The sequence below is a fragment of the Trichosporon asahii genome, assembly GCF_000293215.1.
Source record: "Trichosporon asahii var. asahii CBS 2479 unplaced genomic scaffold scaffold00003, whole genome shotgun sequence".
NCBI lineage: Eukaryota > Fungi > Basidiomycota > Tremellomycetes > Trichosporonales > Trichosporonaceae > Trichosporon > Trichosporon asahii.
The window spans coordinates 831,276-859,245 of record NW_014040921.1 but is presented as its reverse complement, the minus strand read 5'-3'; the positions used below and the strand labels follow the sequence as shown (position 1 = coordinate 859,245).

General features: G+C 59.3%; 13 protein-coding genes across 13 annotated transcripts; 4 read left to right on the top strand and 9 right to left on the bottom strand.

The window, feature by feature from the left end:
• Nucleotides 1-1,284: 1,284 nt before the first annotated feature.
• On the top strand, nucleotides 1,285-5,449 carry A1Q1_02762 (uncharacterized protein; the record flags this gene model as incomplete). Its single annotated transcript, XM_014328674.1, has 8 exons — nucleotides 1,285-1,395; nucleotides 1,500-1,557; nucleotides 1,599-1,693; nucleotides 1,738-1,844; nucleotides 1,931-2,668; nucleotides 2,740-4,711; nucleotides 4,750-4,889; nucleotides 4,933-5,449. 8 exons carry the CDS (start codon nucleotides 1,285-1,287, stop codon nucleotides 5,447-5,449), a joined length of 3,738 nt encoding a protein of 1,245 aa, XP_014184149.1.
• A 35-nt stretch (nucleotides 5,450-5,484) lies between these two features.
• A1Q1_02761 (uncharacterized protein) lies at nucleotides 5,485-6,104 on the bottom strand (the record flags this gene model as incomplete). The annotated part of the gene is made up of 2 exons (XM_014328673.1): nucleotides 5,485-5,985; nucleotides 6,069-6,104. The coding sequence occupies 2 exons, from the start codon at nucleotides 6,102-6,104 to the stop codon at nucleotides 5,485-5,487; spliced, it is 537 nt and encodes a 178-aa protein (XP_014184148.1).
• Nucleotides 6,105-6,944: 840 nt separating this feature from the next.
• On the bottom strand, nucleotides 6,945-7,982 carry A1Q1_02760 (manganese superoxide dismutase; the record flags this gene model as incomplete). Its single annotated transcript, XM_014328672.1, has 5 exons — nucleotides 6,945-7,050; nucleotides 7,100-7,368; nucleotides 7,430-7,502; nucleotides 7,555-7,733; nucleotides 7,878-7,982. The coding sequence occupies 5 exons, from the start codon at nucleotides 7,980-7,982 to the stop codon at nucleotides 6,945-6,947; spliced, it is 732 nt and encodes a 243-aa protein (XP_014184147.1).
• Nucleotides 7,983-8,782: 800 nt separating this feature from the next.
• Nucleotides 8,783-11,047, top strand: A1Q1_02759 (dynein intermediate chain; the record flags this gene model as incomplete). Its single annotated transcript, XM_014328671.1, has 5 exons — nucleotides 8,783-8,899; nucleotides 8,988-9,232; nucleotides 9,277-9,729; nucleotides 9,774-9,864; nucleotides 10,058-11,047. 5 exons carry the CDS (start codon nucleotides 8,783-8,785, stop codon nucleotides 11,045-11,047), a joined length of 1,896 nt encoding a protein of 631 aa, XP_014184146.1.
• Nucleotides 11,048-11,131: 84 nt separating this feature from the next.
• On the bottom strand, nucleotides 11,132-12,126 carry A1Q1_02758 (uncharacterized protein; the record flags this gene model as incomplete). Its single annotated transcript, XM_014328670.1, has 3 exons — nucleotides 11,132-11,573; nucleotides 11,625-11,779; nucleotides 11,911-12,126. 3 exons carry the CDS (start codon nucleotides 12,124-12,126, stop codon nucleotides 11,132-11,134), a joined length of 813 nt encoding a protein of 270 aa, XP_014184145.1.
• A 354-nt stretch (nucleotides 12,127-12,480) lies between these two features.
• Nucleotides 12,481-13,935, bottom strand: A1Q1_02757 (uncharacterized protein; the record flags this gene model as incomplete). Its single annotated transcript, XM_014328669.1, has 1 exon — nucleotides 12,481-13,935. The coding sequence occupies one exon, from the start codon at nucleotides 13,933-13,935 to the stop codon at nucleotides 12,481-12,483; it is 1,455 nt and encodes a 484-aa protein (XP_014184144.1).
• A 217-nt stretch (nucleotides 13,936-14,152) lies between these two features.
• On the bottom strand, nucleotides 14,153-15,185 carry A1Q1_02756 (uncharacterized protein; the record flags this gene model as incomplete). The annotated part of the gene is made up of 3 exons (XM_014328668.1): nucleotides 14,153-14,851; nucleotides 14,897-15,016; nucleotides 15,066-15,185. 3 exons carry the CDS (start codon nucleotides 15,183-15,185, stop codon nucleotides 14,153-14,155), a joined length of 939 nt encoding a protein of 312 aa, XP_014184143.1.
• Nucleotides 15,186-16,011: 826 nt separating this feature from the next.
• Nucleotides 16,012-17,571, top strand: A1Q1_02755 (uncharacterized protein; the record flags this gene model as incomplete). The annotated part of the gene is made up of 1 exon (XM_014328667.1): nucleotides 16,012-17,571. One exon carries the CDS (start codon nucleotides 16,012-16,014, stop codon nucleotides 17,569-17,571), a length of 1,560 nt encoding a protein of 519 aa, XP_014184142.1.
• A 377-nt stretch (nucleotides 17,572-17,948) lies between these two features.
• On the bottom strand, nucleotides 17,949-18,760 carry A1Q1_02754 (uncharacterized protein; the record flags this gene model as incomplete). The annotated part of the gene is made up of 3 exons (XM_014328666.1): nucleotides 17,949-18,259; nucleotides 18,299-18,357; nucleotides 18,408-18,760. 3 exons carry the CDS (start codon nucleotides 18,758-18,760, stop codon nucleotides 17,949-17,951), a joined length of 723 nt encoding a protein of 240 aa, XP_014184141.1.
• A 363-nt stretch (nucleotides 18,761-19,123) lies between these two features.
• On the bottom strand, nucleotides 19,124-21,272 carry A1Q1_02753 (uncharacterized protein; the record flags this gene model as incomplete). The annotated part of the gene is made up of 2 exons (XM_014328665.1): nucleotides 19,124-20,440; nucleotides 20,481-21,272. The coding sequence occupies 2 exons, from the start codon at nucleotides 21,270-21,272 to the stop codon at nucleotides 19,124-19,126; spliced, it is 2,109 nt and encodes a 702-aa protein (XP_014184140.1).
• A 1,650-nt stretch (nucleotides 21,273-22,922) lies between these two features.
• A1Q1_02752 (uncharacterized protein) lies at nucleotides 22,923-23,616 on the bottom strand (the record flags this gene model as incomplete). Its single annotated transcript, XM_014328664.1, has 3 exons — nucleotides 22,923-23,194; nucleotides 23,272-23,392; nucleotides 23,485-23,616. 3 exons carry the CDS (start codon nucleotides 23,614-23,616, stop codon nucleotides 22,923-22,925), a joined length of 525 nt encoding a protein of 174 aa, XP_014184139.1.
• Nucleotides 23,617-24,117: 501 nt separating this feature from the next.
• Nucleotides 24,118-25,330, bottom strand: A1Q1_02751 (ribosomal protein S19; the record flags this gene model as incomplete). Its single annotated transcript, XM_014328663.1, has 4 exons — nucleotides 24,118-24,446; nucleotides 24,616-25,041; nucleotides 25,167-25,244; nucleotides 25,309-25,330. 4 exons carry the CDS (start codon nucleotides 25,328-25,330, stop codon nucleotides 24,118-24,120), a joined length of 855 nt encoding a protein of 284 aa, XP_014184138.1.
• An 860-nt stretch (nucleotides 25,331-26,190) lies between these two features.
• On the top strand, nucleotides 26,191-27,865 carry A1Q1_02750 (uncharacterized protein; the record flags this gene model as incomplete). Its single annotated transcript, XM_014328662.1, has 2 exons — nucleotides 26,191-27,359; nucleotides 27,415-27,865. The coding sequence occupies 2 exons, from the start codon at nucleotides 26,191-26,193 to the stop codon at nucleotides 27,863-27,865; spliced, it is 1,620 nt and encodes a 539-aa protein (XP_014184137.1).
• Nucleotides 27,866-27,970: the final 105 nt, after the last annotated feature.

The window sequence follows — 27,970 nt, the reverse complement described above, 5'->3', positions numbered from 1 at the left end:
GGGGACAGACTCACCCGCCACATGGGGAACGTAGTCCACATGACAAACCATGTCCCAAAGAGCAGCGTGAAGTTGAAGTCCTCGAGCGTGCCTGGCCTATGTAGCGTCACCTGAGACGACGAGAGCGACATGATGAATCGATGATCGGAGGATCGTGAAGCGGATGATCTGCGCGGACGTTCGAGACGATGACGATGGGAGCCGACAGGCGACAAACCGGCGGGGCGTGAATTGGACTAGCCAGTGATACGCGCACAAGGGATGCCGGGGGCGGAGCGCGGAACAGGCGACGAAAAGGACGGGGGCCTGAGCGATCGACGAGCCGTGTGTGTGCTTGTCGCAGGCAGGGGAAGGAGGGAACAGCGGTCAGAGGAGAGGCAGCACAGGCGATGAGGCTGTCGATGGGTGGATCCGATTAAGATGAGATGACAGGAAAAAGATAAGAGAAGGGAGGGAGGATGAATTGTGTCGTGAGTAGAATGCAGGAAGAGAATGAGAAAGAAATCAGGCCGAGAGGTGTCATCAGTTGTCATGCGGGTCGGTGTCTGCGGATGGCGCCTGGGCTGGAGCTGGAGCCATGAGCATGAGAGCAAGGTACGGCTCTGGATTTCCTGAGCCGCGAGCTCTGGCTGGGACTCTTACGCAGGTGACAGCCAGGCCCCCAGCTTGGAGCGCTGGAGCGCTGGAGCATGGCTGCAGGAGCGTCTCTTCAGGCGGGTGTGCGGCTGTGAGCGGTGACCAGAGCTTGAAGGCAAGCGAGCGGAATTCTCAAGTCTAGATCAGCGGATCGCCTGCCGGGACCCTGACTCCCTGCTCCTGACCCTGGCAAGTGTTCAGCGTTTCCAGTTGTAATCCTAAGCCCCTCCGCCAATAACACACAAGCAGCACACTCCCCACCACCCCAGTGCGGCCTGCCTAATCCGCATTAGCCCATCGATTAGGGTGCTACGTCAGGGGGCCTTCTCAACACTCCCACCGCCCCTGCTGGCTGGAGGCACAAGATCTGCCAACCGTCGCACCCAGCTAAAGTCCACCGCCCAACCACACAACGGCACAACGGAGCCAAAATGTCAGTGGCAACATCACGTGTTGACCCGGTTGACTGGATCGATGCGGTCATCGCTGCCTGACCGCCGAGTGGAGGAAGGTCTGAAATTGTCGCGATCGTATCCACTGGTCAACTCCATTCAGCTTTCAACGACGACGACAGCACAGGACTAGACAAGTCAGTCTTAGTCTCGCTTAGCTCAACGACCGCGAACTCCATAACACTCCACCGCCGCCATGGGTGTTAAGGGACTGTGGTCACTGCTGAACCCAGTTGGGCGACCGGTTCAGATCGAGAGCTTGGAGGGCAAACGCCTCGCAATCGACAGCTCCATTTGGTTGTACCAGGTAAGTAGCAACGAGAGAGGAAGCTAGCTGTATCTCTGGACCTCTTGTTCTTGTCGGGGGGTTCAGGCAGTTTCCAGGTGTCCAGCCGTTGTAGCTAATGACAGTTCCAATCGACGATGCGCGACAAGGAAGGTCGCGTGCTTGTCAACGCGCATGTCCTGGGTACGCCCATTGGGTTTCATGACAATGAAGCTAATCCGCAGGCTTTCTACGGCGAATAAACAAGCTATTATTCCACGGCATCAAGCCAGTCTTCGTGTTCGACGGCGGCGCACCAGCTTTGAAGCGAAGTACGATTGTATGTCTGGCTGGCATGGAAGTGGCCCGCAGCTAACATCCCAGGCTGAGCGCAAGCGCCGAAAGGTTGGTGCAGCCTTCAACCATGCAAAGATGGCAGAAAAGCTCCTTGCAGCGCAGATGCGTCGCGAGGCCGTGAGAGTTGCCCAAGAGTGAGTTGTTGGGTCGTCGTGGAACTGACGCGCAGAGCGGAAGCAGCTCGAGCATCGCGAATCGCAGCCGATCAATACGAAGCAAGGGGCGGAGAGACGATTCCAGAGAACGCAGTGTATCTGGACCAGCTGGAGGGACGACCGCCGCCTCCAGCTCGCACTGAAAACGCTGCATCTTCCTCGAAGACTGGGCCTGTGAACCCAGCCGATGAAACCCCTGAACAACGGCGGAAGCGGTTCAAGAACTACGACAGATACTATCTCCCCGAGGCAGACATGCCAACAACTTCGACTGAAGAGCGACCAGACGCTCGTCTCGCTACCGAGGAGGAGTTGAAGCAGTTTATCGACGAGATGCGCCCAGAAGACTTCGACGTGGAATCGGAGGAGTTCCGAGCCCTGCCCACCGAAGTGCAGTACGAGATCATCGGCGATCTGCGTGTCAAGTCTAGGCAGCAGAGTCACAAGCGTCTCACGGAAATGCTTCGCGCCGCCCCAACTGCCCTAGATTTCTCCAAAGCGCAGATCAAGCATCTGTCACAGCGCAATGCTCTCACACAGCAGCTCCTCACCGTGACAGACATGGTGAGCAAGGCGCACTTGACAATTCCGGTCAAGATTGCGGCTGAACGCAACCGAGAGTACGTTCTGGTCAAGAAGAACGAGGACGAGGGCGGTGGCTGGGCGCTCGGCATTAGGGAAGGCACCAAGGAGAAGCCAATCGTTCTTGAGCCGGAAACACCGGAGCGGCCTGGGCGGAAGCAGCCCATCAAGCGAGAGAGCAGCGATGACGACTCGGACAGTGGCATCGAGGAGGTTCAAGAGTAGGTACCCCGTTGGGAGGTACCATCTGACCTAGCAGGTATCGTCCTCCTCCGGACGACGACCTCCGCAGACACAGGAGGCAGGAGATGCTGGAAGCAATTGCTCGTCGTTACGCGCCCCCGCCGAAGAAGGAGGAAAAGGTCGCCTCGTTTGGGAAAGCTCGTGAGCCAGGCGCTGCCCCGTTGTTCGACGTGGCGGACGACATCGAGTTCGAGGCTGAGGATGCTCCTGAGCCAAAAGTCGATGTCACAGCGAACGACGAGGCCCTAGCACTTGCGCTGCAGCAAGAGGAGCTCGGCTCTGATGAGGAGACCCCAGATCCCGCTCTGGCTCGAGCTCTGGCACTGAGTAGAATACAGAAGGCCAAGACACCGCCCGCCGTGGTGACCGAGATCAGTGACAGTGACAGCGACGAGTTTGAGGAAGTCGAGGTCACACCCAGCTCTGGCCCAACTCCCGAGCCTCCTCAGCCGATTGCTGTCGACAGCGATGACGACGAGGTCGAAGTGACCGCGAGCGCCCCAGTGCAGGCGCCGAAGGTCGCCCAGCTCAATGACGCAGGCAAGCTCAACAACCTTGTTCAGGAAAGCATCCAAGGCAACGCCGCTCTGAACACTACGGCGCCATCGAGCCGCAAGCCCGGCGATCTCATCAGCAACGTTGCCCGGGCTGCTTCAGCTAGGACCAATGAGCCGCCGAAGTCTGCGGCTCAACTTGTCCCCGCTTCCCGTCCTCAAACCGCTGCACCCGCGCCAGCTCCGAGGAGATCCGCGGCTTCACTCGTAACCGCATCAAGACCTGAACCGCCCCGCGCTAGATCGCCTCCTCGACGGCCAGCTAGGGTTTCAGCAGCACAGCTTGTTGCCGCGTCCAAACCGCCTCCGCCTCCCCAATCGCCTGAAGAGGCTTCAGAGAGTGAGGACGACTTCGAGGAGGTTGCAGTTCAACTTGGCAAAGAGCCAACCCCTGCTTCTGTCCGTGAAGATACGCCAGAGGCTGAGGGCGAAGATCGCGACAGCGTTTCGCCGGCTCGTGAGCGAACGCCCTCACCGGTGACGGAGTCGTCGCCTGACCGAGTGCAGGTGCTCCCAAGCAGACGAGCGCCCTCACCCTCTCCTGCCCCGGTGGAAGCGGAGCTCCCGATCCCCGCCAACGACAGAGGCGCGCCTTCCCCATCCCCTCCTCGTGAGAGTACCCCAGAGTTCGACTTCGCCGCCGCTGCTGAGACTGCTGTGGAGCGTGAGCCACCCTTAGTGGAAACATTGCACGATGAGTCAGAGGACGAGGAAGCCATCGAATGGTCTCGTTCGCCGTCTCCGGTCCGCCGCAAATTGGCACTAGCCGGTGAGGATGGAGAAGGCGACACGTCGATGCAGTCCATCGAGAGTCATCATAGCCAAGCACCTTCGGAAGCTGGTGACAACGGTGAGATGGCTCCCGTCGACATGGTGGACGAGGAGGACGACTACGCCCGTTTCCTTGCCCAGATCAAGGGGCGCGACCTGACCGATGTCCGCACCGAAATCGATGAGGAGATCCGGGTACTGAACACGCAAACAAAGGCCGCCATGCGCGACTCGGACGAGATCACGCAGGCAATGGTCGTGCAGATCCAAACCCTACTGCGTCACTTCGGTATCCCTTACATCACGGCGCCGATGGAGGCAGAGGCGCAGTGCGCTAAGCTCGCGGAACTCGGGCTCGTGGATGGCATCATCACCGATGACTCGGACGTGTTCCTGTTCGGCGGCACGCAGTGCTTCAAGAACATCTTCAACGACAACAAGTTTGCCGAGTGCATCCTCGCAACGGACGTCGAGCGCGAGCTATCCCTCACGCGTGAGAGACTCATCTCTTTGTCGTACCTCCTCGGTTCGGACTACACGATCGGCCTTCCCGGCATCGGCCCCGTACTGGCATTGGAGCTGCTCGCGAACTTCCCTGGCCCTGATGGACTGCTCAGGTTCAAGGAGTGGTGGACGCGCGTGCAGCGCGGACAAGACCTGGATGTCGAGGCGGACACCAAGTGGAAGCGCAACTTTGTGAGTTCTTTTTCCGCTTGCAGGCTAACTCTTTCCAGAAGAAGCGGTTTTCTGGTTCGATCTTCTTGCTCTCCGACTGGCCGAACCCGCAAGTGCGCGAGGCGTACTTGTACCCAACTACGGATGAGAGCGATGAGCCATTCCACTGGGGCTTCCCTCGGCTCCAGGCTCTGCGGACGTGAGTACCAGCTGCAGTTTCGCTTCACATTAGCTAATTGCAGATTCCTGCACGAAGAGCTCTCCTGGTCGATCTCAAAGGTGGACGACGAGCTGACGCCGATCGTGCAGCGCATCGCGCAGCGCGGCAAGGGCGGGCTCGCGAAGCAGAAGACGCTTCTGCCGTTCTTCGACGCTACAGCCGGAGTGGGGCACTACGCCCCCCGTCGCCGGCAGGTCAACGTTAGCAAGCGTCTGCTGAATGTTATCAAAGAGTTCCGCGAGGCAGAGGCCAAGGCGCGCGGGCAGGAGCCCGAGGATTGGGGCGAGATGATGAAGGCGGTCGAGCCTGCGCCGGTAGCTGGGAAACGCAAGGCATCCGGCTCCGCGACAGCTGTTAAGGACGCTGACGCGGATGAGGAGCCGCTGGAGGAGGTGCAGCCGAAGAAGCGCAAGCGTGCTCCTGCTAAGCGCGGCAGGGGTCGAGGACGTGGCGGAAGTAGAGCCGCATCATCGCGGGCAAGCTCGAAGGCGGCATCGCGTGCGGCTTCAGTTGCCTCTGACGAGGACTACGCCGAGTAGAGTTGTAGAGCATAGATACATATGAACATGTTGTACTAGTACTGGAACTTGGGCATGATCTCGTGGTCACCGCGGAGGATCTCATCCCTCATCTCCTTCTTGGTCTTCTCTCTCTCCCCCATCCCACCCACGCCACCTTTCTCGTCTTTCTCTTCCTTGCCGCCCTTCTGTTTCTCGACTTTCTCAATTTTAACCTTCCGCTCATCCTCCTCCGCCGTGTCAGACTTGCGCTTCCGCCCCCCACCGGGCTTCTGGGCCTGCTGCGCACGTACGAGCTCATCGACGAGCCCCCTCTCCCCGAAATCAGTGCACATCTTGCGCAGCATGAGCAAGAGACGCTGGTTGATGCGCGAGCCGCCGTTGTTGGCCACGTCGGACAGGCCCGGGGCGCGGTACACTTCGCGCCGGTTTGAGAGGATGAGGGAGACGAGGGAGGTCAGGAGGGCCGTCTGGGGGTCAGCTACGATTTCCGGTACACAGCTGGTCAGAGGGTGATCAATGGGAGGTCGAGGGGTGGTAGAGGATGGACAGGGGGGCTGACTTGGTTGGCGCGTGAGGAAGGAGCAGAGGGAGGAGCAGAGGGAGGAGCAGAGGGAAGAGCAGAGGGAGGAGCACCCACGTCATGAGCCGCACTCCAAGTCACGTTTGACGGCATGTTGAGTCGCTTCTGGAGCTGGACGAGTGTATCGATACAAGGTCTCGGCAGAGGGCCAGGCGACGGCGGAGCGGGCGAGAGCCTCCTTCGTTGACGCTGGTGCTTCTGTCGGCGGGACAGCTTAGGCGTCGTGAGCGCTGTGAGGGTCGTGATATTGTCTCCGAGACGAGTCAGGAGACAGCGAGCGGCGTCGTAACGCTAAACCGTGGGGAGTGATTGTGTGAATGAGTGAATGGAGATGAGTACGGGGAGAAGAAAACGATGTGAGCATTGAGCCGTTCTTATGTGTGTTCTCCTGGGCGTTGCATGTCCTCATCCATCCGTCTGGCGTCTTGCGCCCTCGCCCCCTCGCAGTCTCGCTCCGAACACACATCCTCCGCCCTCCCCCGTGTCTTTGACCCTTGGCGCGTCACTTTGCTCCGCACAGTCAGGCTCGCAGTACGCAGTTTCCGTCGTCGCCCCTTGCGCTCATCCTTTTGATCCGCGGGAGAGCGTCGCGACGTCATTGTGTGTGTTGTGCCCCTCCCTAAGGCAAGTCCAGTCAGCACGCGTCAGCTGTGCACATCAGTAGGACATGATCAGCCAGGAATCGAGGAAGCCGTAGCTTCTGTCGATCACGGGTTATGCAAGCTGCGCGCTGCGGTCAGCTCGAACTTTCCGTCGATGAGCTCCTGAAATGAAGTACGCCGTGATCGCCTGCCGGTCCGGAATGGTCCTCAGCATTCCTTGATGAGCCAGTTCGCACCCGCTCACCGCTCGCCGCTAGCTGCCCGCCGGCCTTCTCGTTACTTCGCAACTGTTGCATTTACTTCTTCAGCTGGACTACAGATGAGCCACGGCTTAGGCCGAGGCGGCACCGAAGCGGCTCTCGGCCTCGGCCCAGTTGATGACCTTCCAGATGTTCTTGAGGTAGTCGGCCTTGACGTTCTGGTAGTCGAGGTAGAAGCTGAGAGTCAGCTAAGTTGACGGAAAAGAGACAGCTTCGGGGTACTCACGCGTGCTCCCAGATGTCAATGCCGATGATGGGGGCGTGGGTCAGGAGGGGGTCCTGGTTGGCAGTGGTGATGATCTGGAGACGCTGGGCCTTGGGGTCGTAGCCGAGCCAGCCCCAGCCGGAGCCCTGGATGGCGGCAGTCTTGGCGTTCATCTGGTTGATGAGCTCGTCGACGGAGCCGAAGTCCTTCTTGATCTGGTCGGCGAAGGCGCCAGAGGTGGGGGGGCTGGTCTCCTTCGAGCCGGTGGGGGCGAGGTTCTTCCAGAAGAGCTGCAAGGTTAGTCACTCCGCGGCTCTAAGGTTTGATCGATTTCGGCGCCGCGGCTGTCACTTTTATCAGGGGCAACTCGGCAAAGTCGTGATGCTCCCATGACTCATGACGGCGCCGCGCAAGCAAGATGATACTGACCGAGTGGTTACTGGATGTCAGCTCAACCACGGAAAAGGTAAGCTTACATGTGGCCACCGCCGTTGAACTTGAGGGCAGGCTGGAGGTTGATCTGGGCGGGAACGTCGTCCTGGGCCTGAGCCTTCTGGAGGTTCTCCTCGGCAGCGTTGAGGCCGGTAACGTAGGCCTGGTGGTGCTTGTCATGGTGGAGAGTCATGATCTGCTTCGAGATCGAGGGCTCGAGCGCCTGTATGTTCAAGCATCAAGGAGCGTCAAGTAGCGGACCAGAGTATGTTCAGAGTGCAGAAGAAGCGGTCAGAGCAGAAGAGTTTGATAAAAAGAAGCGATGGTCAGCTCCTGTAAACAACAACGCCGGATCGCGGTGACTCACATCGTAGGCGTAGGGGAGAGGAGGAAGGGTGTGCTTAGCGCGGACGGCGGCGAAGGCGCGGGTCTGCTGGACGGCAACACGGGGGAGAGCACGGACGAGGACCATTGTGGATAGCTGTTTTGGTGGTGGACAGATGGCACAAGCTGTTGAGAAGAAGGGAGAGGAGGTGGGAAGCTCGAGGTATATAAGGGTTGGCTGGGGTGTTCGGGGTTGCGGGCGGATTTCCGAAATTGCGTCACTGACTCACCTATCAGCGGCAGAGAATGTTGTCACCCTCAACTCGAACTCTCACCATACACTCTCCTCTACCCACCTTGCCCGCAGCGAGCAACGTGGACGCCATCGCCGCGGTCTGGTGACTGCCTCCCTCTTCGAAATAGATGCATGGCCCCGCTCTTTCCCCCGCTCCCGTCTCTCTCACCGTAGCTCTACACGACTGAGGGGATATCGCTGTCCCAGAGCAGCCACCGCGAATGAACGCAGACCTCGGCTAGTTGGCCTGACTCAGCCCGAGAGCCCGAGGCCGGTCGGCGATGCAAAGCCGACCACCAACCACCAGTGCGGCGTTCTCTCTGCTCTCTCTGCTCTCTCTGCCTCATGCTCCCCACTATCAGACGTCTATCCGAGCGCCCCGTCTGTGCAAGCCACTGCATCACTTCTCACGCTGCGGCGTGTCACTGCACCACCTCCCGTACCTCCCAGGCACAGATCGGCTCGCAGTAGCCCGCGAACACTCCACTGTGGCGCGCTAATTCCTAAACTCATTAGCCTCCCATTAGACTTTGGGGAAAGGTCGAAACTAATGCGCTGAAACCTCCACTTCCGCCACGTGCCTTCCGCACGCGTCGACCTGTTGGACGCGATCGGTGTCCAGCGTCGTGTCACGACAACAACGACCACCGGCCATGGGCGAACGGCGCAAGCAAGAGATCGAGGAGAAGAAGGCCCGTCTGGCCGAGCTGCGGCGTGCGCGTGCCGAGCGTCAGAAGCTCCTTGCGCAGGCTGAAGCTGGACCGTCCGACGTAAGTGTTGTCGCCGCTGGGATATCAGACGACCCTCACCCTCCCCTAGCCGGTGCCAGGGAAGATACACTGTGCTGATAGTCCGCAGTCACCAGCGCTCGGATTGACGACCCGCAAAGCAGAGGTTAACGATCTCGTCGACCAGCTCCTCGCGTCTAACAGACCCGGGTCGCCATACACTCCAGGTGCACCGTCACGCGCCTCCTTATCCGCCCTCCAGAGCAATGCCGGCACGCCGCCAGCGTCTGTGCCCAGCACACCGTCACGAAGTGGGGCGCGCCCCTCTGAGGGCGGCCTGGGGTCGCGTCCCATATCCATGACGATTGGTCCTGAGTGAGCTAACTCCCCTTCATTGGTAGCTGACCGCCCAGGGAAAGCGCTCCGCCGACAACATCAGTCGCCGTCCAGGTCGAGTATGTCGATACCTACACGGAGATGTGGGACATGCCGTCCAAGGCGGCGAAACCGGAGACGTACTCCAAGTCGGTCCAGACGAATATGGTCTCGACCGGAACCGAGACGTCGGACGACGAGGAGGAGTTCGACAACAGGCGGAATGTTCCGAATCGCGAGACGGAGGACGAGCTGAGGGCGCGCATCATTGCCGAGCTCGACGACGAACGAAAGCAGCTGGAGAAGGAACTGAAGGAGCTCAAGGAGAAGACGGACAGTCTGCAGCTGCAGCAGCTTCCGGACGAGCAGCGACAAGCCATCTTCGCCACGCCCGACTTCACCAGCTTCCTCGAGGGAAGCTCTAGGATCGTCCAGAGGGCCCTCAGTGATGGATACGACTACATCAAGGACTACACCATTGGTGTTGACGGTGGATTGTGAGCTCTCTGACACGCTATTCAGCTGACAGCAGCAACGAGAGTGAGGGACAGAAGGTCAAGCTGTTTTGTGCCTTCTCCGACGACCGCTGGACGAATGGACGATCCGTCACCGACCTCGACTGGTCACCAAAGGTGGGTGAACAGGATCTCTACTGCTAACCCATCAGTTCCCGGAACTCGCCGTTGCATCCTACAACCGCAACCCGTCCGCTCCTAATGATCCCGACGGAATCGTTGCCGTGTGGAATTTGCACCTCCTGGAGCGACCAGAATTCATCTTCCACTCTCCTGTAGGTTCCACTGGCGCTACTGGGCTAACCTTCAGTCTGACATCCTTTCCGTGACCTTCTCCCCCTTCCACCCCACACTCATTTTTGGAGGCAGCTACTCCGGCCAGGTTTTGCTCTGGGACACGCGCGCTAAGCACCTGCCGGTGCTGAAGACGCCGTTGTCTGCGTCTGGGCACACGTACCCGATCTACGCTATGAAGGTGGTCGGTACGCAGAACGCCAACTCGCTGATCACGACATCGACCGACGGCCTGGTCTGCTCGTGGCAGGCGGACATGTTGTCGCAGCCGCAGGAGGCGCTGCTGCTCACGGTGCCATCGCCGACGAACAAGACGGACGAAGTGTCAATCACGTGCATGGATTTTGAGGAGAACGAGACCGCGACCTTCTGGGTGGGCACGGAAGAGGGCTCCGTCTACCAGGCAAACCGGTACGACCGCGCGAGCGCCAAGGCGGGACTGAACCCCGACGACGTGTACCGCGGGCACGCCGGTCCCGTGACGGGCATCGACTTTCACCCGTCGTCCGGCTCGATCGACTTCTCCGACCTCTTCGTCACCTCGTCTGTGGACTGGACCGTGAAGCTCTGGCGCGCCAAGGGCGGCAAGCCGGCGCACGGCAGCGAACGGCCGGTGCACTCCTTCGAGTCTGCCGACGACTACGTCTTTGACGTCAAGTGGCACCCGCAGCATCCCGCTCTTTTCGGCTCGGTCGACGGAAGCGGCAAGTTTGACCTGTGGAACCTGAACCAGGACGTCGAGGTGCCGAGTGTGTCGACGCAGGTCTCGTCGCAGGCGCTGAACAAGATTGCGTGGGACAGGTCGCCGTCCAGCCGCAAGGTTGGTCTCGGAGGCAGTGACGGCAAGCTGTACGTGTACGACGTCAGTGAGAAGGTCGTCCAGCCGCGCGAGAACGAGTGGGTCGAGCTCCAGAAGACGGTGCAGAACCTCGTCGCGTCGCGCGATGCTGGAGGCGGCCTGGGCAGCGTGCCCCTTCCCGAGCCGACGGCGCGATACCGTGTGTAGATGAGACGGCATGAGCATGAGTATGATATAATGACTAGAGACCAGGGTCTAGGATGTGTGACGATGCATGCAATCTACATTCCCTCATCCGAGGCTCGAGTATCCACCTCTACTGCCGCTCTGGCGGACGTTGTTGAACAGGTGGCTACCAAGGTCCTGCGCGAGGGCGGGCACCTCGCGCCAGAAGTCGCGGTGGGGGATGAGGTCTGCCCCGCGCGCGCCATAGTTTTGGTAGTTGTACAGCGCACCAAGGACGAAGTAGGCGAGAAGGGCGAACACGACGATCCAGAAGATGACGCCGAGGGTGTGGAAGAATCCGCCTCCGGAGGACTTCTCGCCGTCGCCGTCGTCGCCGTCTGAGGGAGCGTCTGGGGCCGACTCATCACGCTTGCAAGCCGCCTTAGAGCGCCAGGCGAGCTCGAGCGTCGCCTTGCCGTCCCCTTCGCCGAAGTACCCAAAGATGGGCGCCGCGTCGTTGCCCGCGTCTGGGTCGCAGATCATGTTGATGTTCATGTACTGCTCCAATCTGGGATGTCAGCTTCCCATCGTAGCGCTGCAGCTGGAAGAGGACGCTTACCCGGCATACTTCTTGGACGACTTCAGGCGCAGCTGCCACTCCTTCTCGCGCACGTCTCCGACCTCGGGCGATGGCGAGTCCTTGTCCCACAACGGGACAGCCTGGAGATACCGGTCATCGGCGCCCTTCTTCACGGAAACAACCTGCATACACGCCTGCACATCGCCGTGGCACTGGGGTCAGCTTGCAGTCCATTCCGCGTTGGCCAGCAGAGCGAGTTTGAGGGAGGGGCAAGGAAGGCCACCGTGAAAGGCAGAGTTAAAGCATGAAGAAAGGAGACACCCACCTGGTCCTCGTCGGCAACCTTGTCCTCCTTTCCCAGCTGGTCGCACAGGTTGATGCGGACTATGCGCCGCGTCGTACTCGGCGGCGTGTCCACGTCGTGTGTCACCGTCTTAACGCCAGCGAGGGGCGTCAGGTCGTAGTTGTCCAGTTTGCAGTCCCAAGCGGCCGCAGCCAGCGTTGCGCTTGCGGCAAAGGCCAATGACGTCGATAGCCTCATGGTGGAAGAGGCGTGATGATTATAGGAAGGATTGGGGAGTAAGTTGAGGAGTTGCGAAAGTGAAATCACAAACGGGACGTCAGCGAAGGCGACCCCCGAGCGTCGATCACAGAGGCGGGCAGGTCGCCAGCCAAGCCATGACGCGCCGAGCGATGCGAAACGGTGGCGACGGGAGCAAATTCACACGACTAACAGGGCAGGCGGCCAGGTGTTACATGAGGCACGATACAGAAGGCTGCAGGTCACGAATGCATGCAGCTAGCTCCAGACATATTCCACAGCCAGGTTGTAGTGCTCGTCGATCTCCTTGAAGTGCGCTATACGAGCAGCACGGGCTGCAACGGCGGCCTTTCGTTAGCTAGATCGACGAGTGCCGCTTACGGGGTCGGGTTCCGGTGTGGCTCTACTGGTAAGAACTGTCTTCTTGCTGTTTTTGCTGCTCTCGCTCTTGCAAACTCGCTTTGCAACAGGCTCGTCCGTCTCTGACTCCGATTCAGACCTGGACGCACGCTCCATGCGCTTATAAATCCGCTCGCCCAGCCAGTAATGTTTCTTCTTGCGTGGCGCAGCGCCACGGTCACGCAGCGGTGACGACTGCCTCACGCTGTCCGCCTCAGTGCTGATGAGGCCATCTGCCGGACTGGTCGGTGGCGAGGAGAAGCGGGGAGGAGGGTACGCCCGAACAGGTAGCTCCTCACCTTCTGATGAGGGGAGGAAAACTTGCGGCGTGCGCCCTGTCATCAGCGAGGAACGACACATCGGCAACTCACCTGCAACCATGGCAGCGATGCGGGAGAATCCAAATGGATCGGGCCTTAGGGCGCGTTCTTCGCGCTCCGCATTGTAATCGTACTCAGGCAGAGGCACTGAAGAGGGGAAGCTGAAGTCGTCGTCGAGGAGAGCCGCGAGCTGCAGAGGTGTTGGAGGTGACGCACTCAAGGGCAACTCCCAGGGCGGCACAGACGAGTACCGCCTGCGCGGAATTTCCGGGGGACTGGGACTGCTTGTGTCGCGGTAACGGGGCTTTGGGAAAGACTCGTCGTGGAATACACTCGGCGTACTTGACCAGGGCGGGTCGGAGGGCGGGAGGTCCAGCTTGGGGCGCGGTGTCAACCGTGGAGATGCGACCCTGCCTGACGCTTGGCGTTCCGGCACTGTAGGGGTGCGCTGCTCATTGTCGTTCGGAGACACGATATCATCATTATGCGTGTTGAAGGAGAGTGCCGTGGGGGGTGACATGCGGCCGCGAGGCGTCTGCTCGACGTTACTGCGTTTGCGTTTGCCACCCGTCGAAGAGCGGGGCGTCACTGGCGCCGAAGACGTGCCAAGCTTCAAGGGCTCTTCGTGGTCGTGGTAGATTTCATACAGAGTCTCAGAGGTGGTCTCCAGCGGGTCCTGCCATTGTGCGATGGGAGTTTGGGGATCGACAGACCGTTGCTGCTCCGGGGTGTTGTCACTCAGAGGGAATTCTTGGGCGTCGCTGCCTTCAATCGAGTTGATCTGCCCTTCCAGCAACCCATCCTGTGCTTCCTTCTCGGTTCTCCGCGTTGCCTTCGAGTCCCACGGGATTGTGTCGATGCTCTTGGCTCTCTTCGCAGGCGTACTCTGCATGCCCATGCCCAACGAGCTCGTGCTACCGTGGCGGGTACGCGGAGCTCGGCGCCAGCCTGCGATGCCAGTGATTTGACCGGCACCAGATGAGCAGGAGTTCAAGCGACGGCGGCGAGCGATCGGGGGTGACGCCGCCAAAGCCTCCACCACACCCTCTGGTCGAGGTGTGGGCGAGGACGGATGATAATGTGGGAGCATGGTGGTGCAGGTGTGTGAGGAGTCGAAGCGTCAACCGTTGATAGCAGTTGAGTCGGTTGTTAGTGTGTGATCGCCGCCACCGCGCAGGCGTTACATTTGTTTACGTGTCCACCGAACCCTCGCAACATCCGCTGATAGTGATACAACATCGCATATCCAACGTTCTATAGTTAAAACTCGCACACACTATCACGAAAACATCTCAAGCCGCATACTGCTAGTCAGCCCAAACTCTGTGTCTGATCTGAGTGCTCACCCTGTTGAACGTTCGTCCGAAGAAGTCACTAGTGTCGTCTTTTTTGTCGGACTTGGCCCGGAACATCGACTTCACAGCATCGCTCATGTTCTCCTGAGCTGCCAGGCGCTTCTTCTCCTGCTCAGCGAGCAGCGACTGGACGCTGCGGCTGACGGTCGGTTGCGCACCGGCACGCGGAGCAGGCGATCCCGAGCCTGTTCGCTCTTCCCGATCCCGCTTCTCCGCTTTGTCCTTCTTCGCCTTTTTCTCACCGTTCTCAGGTTCTGCCACCTTCTCGCCCTTGTCGGCCTTTCGCTTCTTGCTCGACTTGCCCGCGGCACGCTTCGCGAGAAGGACGTCGAGTAGCAGGTCCTGAACTTCAGGTGAGGGGTAGATGGGCATGACGCTCGATTGGGCCGAGGGATCGAACGGCTTGGTGCAGTTCGGACAAGCTACTGGCTCTGCCGGCCCATCTGAGAACGACTCCGGGCCCTTGGCGAGGTTGGGGATGATGGCGCGAACGGCGGCCTCGCTGAAGACGCAGCCGCAGTTGCGGATCGCAATGAAAGGCACGGCACCGGTCATCTCCTTCAGAGACAACCAGCATACAAACGGAGCACGCGAAACAGACGTCGCGTCGTCTCCCTCGCTAAGCGCCGGGTTCGGCATGAGGTTCAGTGTCTTAACATCCTACCAGTCAGCGCTGCTCCGTATGCCTCGACTAACCTTAACGCTCTTGATGTAAGGGCAGATCTCATCCCCATCTCCATAGGCAGTTTTGTCGATCAGGTACTCGATGATAGCCTCTTTGTTGTAGAGCTTTCCTAAGGGGTCGAGAACGACAGGCTTGGTAAGGGGTTTCTGCCGTCAGTAAAATCGCCAGCTCGAAGCTTACCTTGCTCAGCGCACAATAGAAGAAGCGCTCACGAAGAAGAGCCTTGTCAGTCTTCTCCAGCTTTCCCTTGGTCTTGACAAGATCCCTCCTGTCGGGAATGGAGCCGCCGTCAGCACCCATGTCGAGTCGTTGTAATCTGGATGACGAGATGGCCAAAGCAAGAACATTGTTATTGCGTTGGGTGGCAAACAAGTGGAGGTTGCCACACGGCGGCAATTCGGTGATAGTCGCCGTTGGGTGCGAGCGCTCAGCTTTGAGTGAATGATTGCTGGTACTGCTATTTAACCCATCTCCTCTCTCGCTTTCTTTTCCTCCAAGCTACGGCACATGTCCTTGTGTCGACAGCTCCTCCAGGCATCCCCTTGCCTGGAGTAACTAATCAGTGAGTGTCTCTTCCTATCTCTCTCCTGTTTTCAGGATGAAAAATCTTGTATTCAGTTCTGCTTCCGAGAGGTCATGAGCGATAAACAAATATACCAAAAACACTTTCTGATGCTTCAATCTCACCCTTTCATCTATTGTGAGATCAGCCGCTGACAGCGTAGCATTCCCGCTTTCCCTTCTAGCCTCGTCCGAGAAGTCCATAGAACATCGTAGCTGTGAGTATGCGATCCCAGTCATCTCTATCCTCAACAGGATTTAACTTTAGCTCAATCCATTCTCTAATTCCTCTTCGGTTTCCTCTGACTCACCGTGCCCATCTGTCCCCTCGCTTGGCGGCGCTTGATTACCTTTGGGGAAAGAGACCAACGGGCTTGGATGACATTAAGGATGGCTTTCGGGGCCCTGAGAAGGCTTCTCGGACCACGTTCTGTGTTCCAGAGCTGGATCTCGGTGCGCGGCTGAGTCGGTTGCGACCCTTGACGGAGCGTGCTTACCTGGCTTCTATGACTCTTCCACACCCATCCCCCTTCTCTGAAAAGTTGCGGGATACTGACTTGATTAGATGTCTGAATCGCCGGCTGTCCCTTCGCCGGCGCCGGTTTCCGCGCCTGTCACGGCCACAGCTTCCGCTGCCGCCACGCCGACGCCTACTCCTTTCCCTGTGCCTGCTGTCCCTGCAGCTCCGGTTGCTGCACCCGCCCCAGCTCCGGTTGCCGTATCCAGCCCAGCTCCTGCTCCGACCCCTCCAGCGACTGTGCCAGTGCCGGGCGCGCCGACAGCTGCTCCTGCACCTGCTTCAGTCCCTCAACCTGTGGTCGCTCAGGCGTCATCGCCCGCTGTTGCCACGCCTTCCGGGCCCTCCCCTGCTGTGACCCCGATCTCAACCGCTGTACCCACACCAGCCCAGGCCCCTAGTCCTGCCGCCGCAAGCCCGGCTCCGCAGACGCCGGCACTGTCGCAAGCGACCATCACCCAGCTGGCCATCTTCTACGCGTCGCAGCATCATCAGCAGGCGCTCGCTGCTTACAATGCGAAGCCGACGGGCAATCCGCCGCAGCCGATGAGTCATCAGCAGGCTCAGCAGCTGTTTCTCAGGCTGCCCCCTCAACAGCAGCGTCAGGTCCAGGCTACGTTTATCGCTCGCCAACGAATTGCGGCCCAACAGGCCACACAGTCGCCCCAGCGATCCCCGACTTCGCCTGCTCCTCCGTCTACCGCAACGCCGTATCACCCGTCATTGTTAGGCAGCGGGGGTTCTACAACACCGACGACCCCTACACAGCCGGCACAACAACCTCCGGCACCGGCGCCGCAGCCCCAACCGCAACCACAGGCGCAAGCGCGACCCCCGCCTCCTCCGCAGCCCGCTGCTCCGGCCCCGCCTCCGGCTAGGCAGCGTCCAGCCACCAGCCAGTCGAAGTCGAAGCAACAGAGCAACCTTCGCACCGTTTCATTCGTTCCTCAGGACGAACCTGAGACAGGTGCCGACAGGTCCCGCCGCCGCGAAGAGGGCTTCCGAGGCTCCATGCGCGGTGAGATTGCGACGCTGATGTATGCCGCGGGAGATGTGAAAGAGCCAGACGTCGATTCTGTCGACTTCGTCGAGGACATGGTTGTCGAGTTCTTGGCTGATCTCTGTCGACCTGTTCCTCCCATTCGTCCCACTGCGAATGCGACCCACACCGCCGTCCCTCTCTCGGCCGACACTCTTCGCCATCGTCTGGCTTCCCAGCCGTACCTCCGCAAATACCTGGAGCGTTGGGACGACATGACCTACATGTGGCAGGAACTGCAGGCCTCGAGACGTGTTGCTCAGCCCAACCACCAGGATCTTATTGCCGACCTTGGTAAGCAGTTCCTCGGTCTGGATGAGCAGGACGGACCAGCCGCGAAGCGTCGCGCGCTCGAGGGCGCAGACGGCGAGCCGAAGCGCCGCGGTCGTCCTCCCAAGAACCCCGAGGAGCGTAAGAAGCCCGGACCCAAGAAAGGCTGGAAGAAGAACCTTGACCCGAATGCGCCCCCAAAGAAGCGCAACGCCAGGGCGAACTACAAGAAGAGAGACAGAGCTAGTGCCTCTATTGCTCCGCCCAGCCCGAGCAAGGCCTCGACTCCGGCACCCTAGACGAGTAGAGTGAGTACCCCGCAGCTGGCCTCTGGTCCCTAAGAAGAAACCCATTCCCATTACACAATGTACACCAGTCGGGGGACCAAGTGTCCCAGATGGAGCAACCTTCCCGGCGACCGTCTTGGCCCGTCCGGATACGGAGGGGGCGCCATCGTTCCGAGCGATGAGGGAACTTAGTTCATAGTTACACTGAGGGATCAATCCAGCTTTCACTTTTCGGAGCTCGATAGCTGACTGAATCAGGTACTACTCCGAAGTAATAAAGAAGAAGCAGTATCAGCAGTTCACCTGCCCTCGAGCAGTTTACGTTGTAACCAGTAGTTGTAATGCTATGACATGATCTAGGGACATCAGGACTATGGGGCAGAGTACACTTAAGGAGTGAGCTTCATATCGGCCCAGTATCCCCAGGCCGAGACGACGGCGAGACCGATGAGGGCGCGGAGCAGTGGAAGCTGGACAATCGTGATGATCCAGATTGTGCCAAGCGCCGGCGCCTGCTGGATAACGTCCAACCACCCCGCCTTGTTCACCATCCAGATGAGACGGGAGCCGCACACGATGGACGCAAGGAGCATGCCTGCGCGCATGTACTCGTTCGAGGCGTGCCGTAATGCTGTCATTAGCTCACCTCCCTTGACGGAGAGCTGGCCAAACTCACTGTAGAAGACGATCATGCCGATGGCTGTGATGATCAGTTGTGCACTTCCATGGGCAAACTCACTGATGAGCGCGACAAAGTAGTTCTGCGCATAGTGCTTCTTGTCGGGGTGGTTGTCGTAGCTGAGATTCGTGAGGCTGTCTATCAGCTCCAATTCAGCAAGACAGCTCACATGTCAAGCATGAGGAAGAGGAAGGAGAAGGGCACGGTGTAGATCATCGAGTCGAAGAACTCGTCCCACCATGCTTCGAGAGCGCGCTCCTCGTCCGTCTTGGGGTCGTCCTCGTCGTCGGCCTCGTCTGCCGAGTCCTCCTCCACAAACTGCTCGCCATCAGGCAGTTCCGTGAACTGCACGCCGGCAGCCTTCAAGTCGTCCAGCGACAGGTCGACCAGCGGCTTCTGCCCCGTTGAAGTGGTAGAGGGCTTTGCAAGTGGAATCTTCTTGTTCTTCGGCGCGCGAGGAATCTTGACACGCCGCCGGATCTCGGCCAGCTCGGCGTCCGGTACTTCTTCCAGCACCGCCATGTCGTTCGGGTGAGGAATGAGAATGATGTTGTTGACAAGTCTGCTGCGAAATGACGGTGCGGCAAAGGACCTTCCTAATGGCACGTGAGAGGCAAAGTGGAGGTCGTAGGTATCAGCTTATCAGGGCATGCTTCTTCTTGCATCAGAAGCCATCCTCTTTGTGTCCTTCCGAACAAAGCCTTGTTTGTAGAGCTCTTTGCAGAGATGCGCTTCTTCACTTGCCCAAGGATTCTAGACATGGTGACTTTCAGAGGCAGAAGTAAGAAGAGGAACTCAACAGTGCAGAACGAATTCCACCCAGTGAGTCATTCAAGCACAGTACAAGTATTTCGGATGACATCTGGACAAGTCTACTACACTGTTCTACACGTTGTACTCTGGCCTGAGCTGAAGCTTCTTGTTCTTGCCCTGACCAGGATCCGTCGCCATCGTCATCTGCCTAATGTAGTAGAGGAGAAGGCTCTGGTTCTTCTGCTGGACGTCATGCGCGCCCCTCTTGATGCGCGGGATGAACGCGTTGACAGCATCCTTCATGTGAACCGAACCGCGCGGCTTGAACCACCGGATCACCTCCTCACGCGTCAGCATATCAGGGAAAGGCTCGTACTCGGGCACTGGAGTCGCCGAGCCACGGTTCGACTTCTTCTTCTTCTTCTGTTGCCCGTCCTCGCCGGTCGAAGGCGGAGTGTCGCGCATGGGTGACTCGGTCGCCTTGCGCTTGCCGTGCACCGCGGGAGACCCGGCACGAGCGGCAGGAGATCCAGCCCGAGCTGCAGGAGACCCGGCCCGAGCAGCAGGGGAGCCAGCGCGGCCGACAGGGGAGCTGGCACGGCCGTCGGGAGAAGAGCCGCGAGCTAAGGGCGAGCCGGCACGCGAGCGCACCGACGGTGATGCACCGCGCGACGCCGCGCGCTTCGCTAATAAAGCGGCACCGGCACCCGCCTTGGGCATGGCCTTCTTGTTCGGAGAGTTACTGGAACGCTCGCCTGGCTGAGCAGAGCCAGCGCGGGAACCGTTGCGCTCCTCCTTCTCCTTTTCTTTCTCCTTCTCCTTCTCCCGCTCCCTATCGCGCTCAAGCTCCTCAAGCTCGCTGTCCGAGTCGTCGTCCGAGTCGGATCCGTAGAGGTCTCGCTCTTCCTCACCTCGCTTCCGCATCATGCGGCGCAGGCGGCGACCCTCGCTTGTGAGTGCGAAAGGGTCCTCCTCGTCATCATCGTCCGAATTCTCCTCCAACTGGGGACGGTCGCCGACGTTGCGGTTCGCGAGCTTGTACTCCTCCTTTTGTCGCTCCTCCTGGAGCTTCTTCTCTTCTTCCTCTTCGCGGTTGACATAGAATGTGTTCGAGTCTTCGTCGTCCTGGAAGTCCTCGTTCACGTCGTAGTCGAGCTCTTCGTCGAAACCGCCTTCCAGTGCTCGACCCATCTGGCGGTTCTCCGCCTTGTAATCATCAAAGTAGGAGGAGTCGTAATAGCCCTTGGCCGCCTTCGGTTGGCTCCTAGCCCGCAAGGAGGGCTTCATCTCCTCGCCAGGCAAACTGAGAACCTCCTCCACCTTGGCCTCGAAGCGCTTTACGCGGTTACTGTTCTTGATGAAGTTTTGCTCGTCAACCTTAAGGTTGCCAGTGTCATCGGTGCGCAGTCCCCATCGGTCATGAACGTGATGCTTGTCCTGAAGTTCGAACTGTGAACGGTTAGCAGTTGAGCACCATGACGACACGAACGTATCGATTTGCCTGATCCGGGTCAAGCATCTTGAACCGCCGTTGCGGGTCGAATCGGTACGTTCGCCCCATAGGGACCATTGTGAAGGTCGCGCCCTCGCCCTCGTTCACTAGCAGAACCGTTGGGAGCGTCGACGGCTCCTGCATCCGTCCGACCCAGAACTCTGGCAGCTCCGATCCCTCGGTGGGGTTCTTCGCCTCTAAGACCCAAGGGTTTGCCTCCTCACGTCGGAGCTTGATGACCTCGAGATCTTGATGGAAGACCTCTTTGGTGTTGCGCTTCCCCCGGCGCTTGTTGGTCTGGCCAGGCGCAGTACCGACAAGGGACATGTCCATCTCCTGCTTGATCTCGATCTTCGGCTTGCCCTCGTCGTCTAGGACAGGCTTTCCGTTCTCATCATAGACGTAACGGCCAATGATCTTGCCCTCGGCGTCGTGCGCAAATTGCGGTGGTGCCTTCGGTCCTGGCTGTTTGCGGTTGAGCAACATTGGCGACGCAATCTGGGATGGGTCGACATCTCGGAGCATGTTCATCTTCATCAGGTTGTAGCGCAACCCCGATCCCGGCTCCGCGGACACGATCTGAATCTCGACGACGTTCTCGGCCTTGACGGCCTTGGCCTCTTCCTCTTGTTTGGCCTTGGCGGCCGCGAGGCCGACTAGCTTCGCGGGCGGGCGCGTCGCAGGTCGTGGGCGAACGGGGCGAGACGGACCGGCGCCAGCACCGGGTTTGGCCGCGCCAAGCTGGCGTGGGCGAGACTTCTTCTTGAGGAAGAACGCATCGCCGGCCATGTTGAGTTGGTGAAGAGTACAAGTCACGACGCACACATGAACAATGGCTGCCGATCTGATCTAACCCAGTGAAGGCTCTGTCGTTGGGTGGCGAGCGGGAACAAGACTGCAGCCAATCTCGCCGCGTGGCTTTGCTTCCGCACCTTACTGACGGTGCCTTTGCCACTGAGTCGCCGAATGTTGATCGCGCGCTCACCTCATCTCGAAAGGTCTCCACCGACATCTCATCCAACAAATCACCATGTCGACTACAGATCGCGATGCCCCTAGGAAGGCGGAGGTGAGGTTTTTGGATTTCTAGTTGATCACATCGTGCGCTTGCTGACGTACTTAGGTGGAGCGCATCCTTAAGGCGTTCAAGCTCAAGTAAGCCCATCTCAACTCGACGCGCGCTGACATAACAGCCCCTACGATATCCTCGACCTTCCTGCCTTTGCTACAGAGTCAGAAGTGAAGAAGCAGTATCGTAAGAAATCGCTGATGATTCATCCCGACAAGTTCAAGCACGAGCAGGGACCAGAGGTGAGCTCTCTAGCACACAGCCCGAGCTGACATTACAGGCGTTTGATCTTCTTAAAAAAGCTGAGAGTCAATTGTCGGACGAGGCGCAGAGCTCTAAGATTAACTCCATCATGAAACTCGCGCGGTCGCAAGTGATCAAGTCGTGCGTGCTCACAGGATGGTATGGTGCTGACGTCAGGATCATTGGTGCGGGTTACACGCCGAGTATTGAGGACAGCGATCCGCGACTCGCAAACCTGTCCCCGCCGTATCAGATACGGCTGCGCGCAAAGGCGAAGGAGATTCTTATCGAGGACGCGATGGACAAGCGACAGTGAGCTTAGCGGTCACGGAGATCCAGCTGACAGCCAGACGCCAGAATCTCGTCAACGTGAACGAGCGTGAGGAGCAGGCGCGCAAGGACGCTGAGATTGCGAAGCGGAAGCGGAAACAGGAGGACGCGAAGAAGTGGGAAGGTGAGTGTCTCCACCCAGCGTGAGCTGGCAGGCCTGCAGGCCATCCATGGGGCGTACCCTGACCAGATACAACAGGAATTAGCCCACCCGGAGCGCAAGGAGTCCAGAGCCAGCGCGCAAACGGCGCAGCGCCCGACGTAACTGCCCCGGGTGCCTCTGCGTCTGCGCCGGCGGTCGCCGCTACTGCCCGCCCCGTCTTTTGTTTTTGTGAGAGAACCGATGCTGACACACATGTTCCCCCTTTCGACTTCCTAACTTGCTTACCGTCATCACTCTTCTTACTCTTGATCCAACCACAGAGAACCGCGAGGCGCGTGTCGACGGCTGGCGCGACTTCAACAAGCAGACGACGGCGCGCAAGGCCAAGAAGGCCAAGAAGAACCTGCACGTTCTGGGATAGCGCTCGCGACGCTAGCACAGCCGGCAAGTGACAGTGACCCATTTATTGACCCCTTTCCTTCTCATCCTAGACCAGCAGCTCAGCTACAGCTCCCGTTTCCGTACTTCATTATACACCACGTCTCGAGATGTACCACTACGTGTAATCTACTGCTGCATTATAAACCAAGGTGTATCTAAACAAGTCTAAACAAAGGGAAGAGGGAAGAACGAGTGTGTGTGCGGTTTGTGGGCATCGTAGGTCGGCTTACGAGCCATCGAGACCGCGAGGCGACTATGGCTTCTTGCCAGCCTGTGCCCCAAGACCGACCCGTCCCCCATTCTCGAGGATGCTCACGACCTGCTGCGGCGTGACGAACCAGGTCCATTTCTTGCCCCCGTCCTCCCCCTCGCGGACGGGGTACTGCACCTTGCCAAGCGGTCGCCACGGGGGCACGAGCACGTGCATGTGCAAGTGATGAATGCTCGAGAAGGGCGGGATGTGGAAACCCGTCTTGACGCCGGGCTGGGGGCGGAGGGCGCGGCCACGGGCTTCCATTCGCTCAACTGCACGTCAATACTGGCCCACGGTGACAGACAGGAGATGGGAGGCCGAGAGTTGCTTCGGGCACTAGGTCACTTACTCATGGGGATGTCTCGCGCCGTGAGCTCCGGCACGACGCTGATGACGTGTTTCCGCGGGATGACCAGGAGATGCTCGGCAGCCCTTGGCCAGCGATCGCGGAAGACGATGAGTTCCTCGTCCTGTGCGTCAGCTATCCGGTCGCCTTATAGCTGAGCCTATTCTCCACGCCGAGGTCTCTTCGTTGCGGCGAGCTGAGAGCAGAGCCACGCACCTCCTCGATGATATCGAAGCCTTTCTCCCTAGTCACGCCGCAGAAGACGCATCCCGGTTTCTGCCCCTCGAGCAGGGCATCCTCATCTAGCGCAGTCTTTTGCTTCTCGCCGAAGCAGGACAGAAACTTCATTGTGAGCCTCCTGTGTAGGCTTGTGGTATCGCACTGCGATGTGTTGATGTAAGGAGTGTGTTAGTCAACCCGATGATGGGTGATATGAAGGTTAGTGTAAGCCTGTTGGGCCTCTGGAATGGACGTGGGGTATGGTGCAATGCAGAAAGTGAAGAAGCGTGTAGGATAGTGCGGTGTCAATAAGCCGCAACCCGATGCGGGCGGTGCCGACCGGCACGCGTGGAGGCTAACTGATGCCCCGCTTTCTGCTCAACGCTCGTGCGCAAATGAAACTCATGACGCACTCTACACGCCCATCGCATCTGACTTCAAGATAAGGGGCACGCAAATGATAACGATACGCCTCGACAACGCTCAGAACACCTCCAGAGTCTGTCCCCCCGATCGCAGCACCAGCACAATCTCTCATATCGCTCCCGTTAGTCCCAAAAATGGCGCTCCAAAAAGACAGTGTATGTAGTGAATCCATGACCAAGTACCCGCTATGACTTAGACAGGCGTCTACTCGTCGTCCTCGGCCTCCTCCTCAGACTCCTCCTCGGACTCCTCCTCCTCCTCCTCGCGCTGAGCCTCGAGGACGGCGGTGGCGATACGGTCAAGGTCACGCATACCGTCCTGCGAGATCTTGCGTCCACCGTCGGGGTGGGCCTCGAGGACACCGATCTTCTCGAGGGCCTGGACGACGTTGCGCTCGACACCGGTGGCCGAGTCGCGGTGGTGGCCGGGCTTGACACCACGGCGGTGCTTGGTGCCGTGGAGCTTGGCGAGGGCACCAACACCAACGTGCTTGCGGAGGTAGATGTGACGGGCAACGGCCGCTGGAGGGTTAGCTGTGCACTAGGTAATCTGCTTCGGACAGCAGGAAGCATTCTTCTCAGAGCAACGGCAGGAACACGGCGAGAGCCTTCGGCATCGTTGACAAAAAGCGGTATCGTTCTTCGCATTCGGGTCGGTAGGTCGTGTCGACAGCGCGTGACCAAAATTCCTTCCACATTCAACTTCCGCCCCAGCCAGACCAAACTTCTGTCGCAGTCCAACAAATCCAACAATCCTCTCCACCCTCTACATCGTCGTCATCCAGATCCCTCGCACGTCGTCTCTCATTCTCTTCATCCTGCGCGCTCCCATCATGTACCCTGTCGAGACGGTCGGGTTGCTGAAAACTTTCGATCGATTCTCGGTCCATCTTTTGTCGGTCCCAGTTCCTGCCATTCCAATCCGATTTCCTGCCTTCCTGCTGCTGTCTTTCGTCGTACTCACCGGCACGGACGTAGAACCAGTCGGGGTCGTAGGGGGCGAGCTCCTTCTGGGGGCCGGTCTTGACGACATCAACCCAGGTGGGGATGTCGAGCTTGCCCGAACGCTTAAGGTGGCTGGAGTAGGCCTTGATGAAGTCCTCCGCGCTGACGTCGCGAACACCGGGCACTGCTAGGTCAGCTCCATGTCGTTCCTCGTCGTTCGTCGTGGCGTCGTCGTTGCCGGCGCTCGGGTCTCACTTTTTGGTAGTTGATGGATGGGAAGACGACTTCGACAGCCAAGTCAAGATTCACCTGCTGCAGCTGCCTGCCCAGCACTGGCCCACAAGCCAGGGTCACCACGTGGTCGACCACCGAAATCGGATTTACGCGCTGGGTCGGTGTGGCATAATTTTCGCACCGCTAACGCCGACACTTGCGGAAACTCGCCGCCTACGCTCAGGGTCGAGTTCGTGCATACAATTCGTGGCCAGGTGCCCCGCACTCAGTTTGCAAGAGTTTGCAGGAGATCAGGAGAGAGCTCGGTCTGTGAGGCTCATGCACACCATACTCACTCTCTCACCTTAGATCCGTCCTGGGTGAGGGTCAGCTCACCGTCGATAACGTTACATTGCTCTCACGCAACAGGGATCCGGTGAAATTGGTAGCCGCCTCTGACTCTCAGGCGCCGCCGCTAATGACGAGCTGCCGGCCATCGTGTAAGAGGCTTCCAACGGTCTGTTTTGCGTCTCGCGTCTCGTGGTGCCGTCTGCAAGAAGATGTTAGGCGTGGCTGCGTTCATTGGAGGATAGTACCGCACGTCCCACTCGGATCCGAGATTGAGTCGAGCAGCTGGTAACATATGCATGCTGCCAAGCACATGGGCAGTGAGGTGCGGCGACGGTGGCCAGGTTTGTTCGTGCAGCAGCTCTCACGGGCGCCGAGAGGACGCGAGATAAGCGGCTGGCAGTGGTGGAGAGCGTGAAATTCACCGATGTAAAATGCCGCGGAGGCTCGCTGGTGCTCCGTGCGAGCGAATGGAAGCACGCCATATGATGAAACGTTCGCGACTAACCGTACGCTCCAGTCTTGTGACGAGGCACGACTGAGGTAGCAATGTCTTGGCGCCCGGGCTTTGAGCACATCGCGACGCATAAGAAGGGCCGCGGTCGAGATCCTTTCCCGCAGATATTCTCACGCACGTGTGTCCTTCGCCGCTGTTATCTGACACTCAAATAGCTCGTATCCCATTCATCGTCGCCATCGCTAGCACTTAGCACGACCTGCGTGGTCACAAGACCGACCCCCGACTCGCACGAGCGACACGACGCGATCGACCATGGGCGTCGTCTACCACCTCAAGGAGGTGTTCAAGCACTACTGGGATCTGGGCTTTGTGTCCTTCGGCGGTCCCGGCGTGCACGTCATCATCCTCCGGAAACGTTTCGTGCAGACACTGAAATGGGTCGACGAGACTGTGTTCCTCGACCTGTTTGCGCTCGGCAACGCCCTCCCGGGACCAGGTAGCACGCAGCTCGCCTTCTCGATCGCGGTGGTATGTCACGGCGTATTGGCCGGTCTGCTCGCCTTCTTCCTCTGGTCACTGCCCGGAGCGATCGGCATGGGTATTCTGGGTTATGGCGTTGGACGGATTCCGGATCAGATCCCAGCCATCGTGATGGCGCTCCTGACCGGCTTGAACGCGGCAGCAGTCGGTCTCATCGCTCTCGCGGCCGTGCAGCTCGGTCATGCCGCAGCGACAGACAAGATCACGCTCGTCATCCTCTGGCTCTCGGCCTCGTTCGGCATCTGCTACCACGCGCCGTGGATGTATCCCGTCCTCATTGTCGCGGGTGGCCTGACGACACTGCTCTGGGACTTCCGCCGGCAGTGGTTTATCACCCCCGCCAAGAAGCTGGTCAAGAAGCACGAGCATCACCCGCAGCAGCACGGCGACATCCCTCTCGAGCCGATCCCGGAGCGACGCTCGCCCACAGCTTCTGTCGCCGACAACGCATCTCTCCGTGAGCGTGCTTCCATTCGCAAGACGTCCGATACCGACATTCCCGTCGTGCCCGAGGTCTCGTCCGTCCCAGCCCCTGCGCCGATCCACGAACGTCCAGGCTCGACTCGCTCCGTCTCAAACGGTATCGGCAACGTGAGCTCAACGTCGTTGCGGCCCCGCGCCTCCCCGAGTGAGGAGGAGGCGCCCGAGCCGACACCGGAGCCAGCGCAGGAGACGCTCAAGTTCAAAGTGATCCCGACCTCTGTGGCGTGTGCGCTGTTGCTCGGCTTCGTGCTCTTCCTGGCCGTGCCGCTCGGCGTCCGTGGCGGCCTGAAGCATGCCGGGAAGCACGTGTCCCGCGCCTTTGACTTCTTCTGCGCCGTCCTCATCCCCTCCGTCATCATCTTTGGCGGCGGGCCGGTCGTAATCCCCCTGCTGAGGGACTATGTTGTCGCTCCCGGCTTCGTGTCCGACCGCGACTTCCTCCTCGTCTTCTCCATCCTGTGAGTCTCCACCGAACCAGTTGAGCACCTCAGGAAGATCAACTGACACCAACAGGCAAGCGTTCCCCGGCCCTAACTTTAACTTCGCCGTCGCCCTTGGCGTCATTGCCCTCACGCCCGTGGGCCAGCCGGTCCTGGGCGCTTTCCTGGGCTACATCGGTATCTTCGCGACTGGCATTCTGCTCAAACTCGCTCTCTTGCCTATCTACGTGAACTGGAAGGATCTGACTGTCGTCCGGGCCATCATTCGCGGACTGAATGCCGCCGCCTCCGGACTCGTCTTCACCGCCGTCTGGCAGCTGTTCCTCGTCGGATACATCTACTCCTCTGGCGAGGGAGATAAGAGCACCTCGCTCTCGGGACCCCTCACGGCTGACCCTTTCTGGGCCGTCGTGGCGTCGGGTTCGTTCCTCGCGAGCTACCGCTTCAGCTCGCCGGCTTGGGCCAGCGTGCTGGGTGGCGGCGTGGCGGGACTCGCATGGTACGGCGTGCAGCAATCGAAGTAGAGTTTAGATAGGGCAATCAGAATGTGCATGGAGTGTCGCGGAGGCGACTTTACTCCGAGGGGGGGATTGAGGGCCAGAGAGTTGGGAGGTGGTGAATGGGAGCAA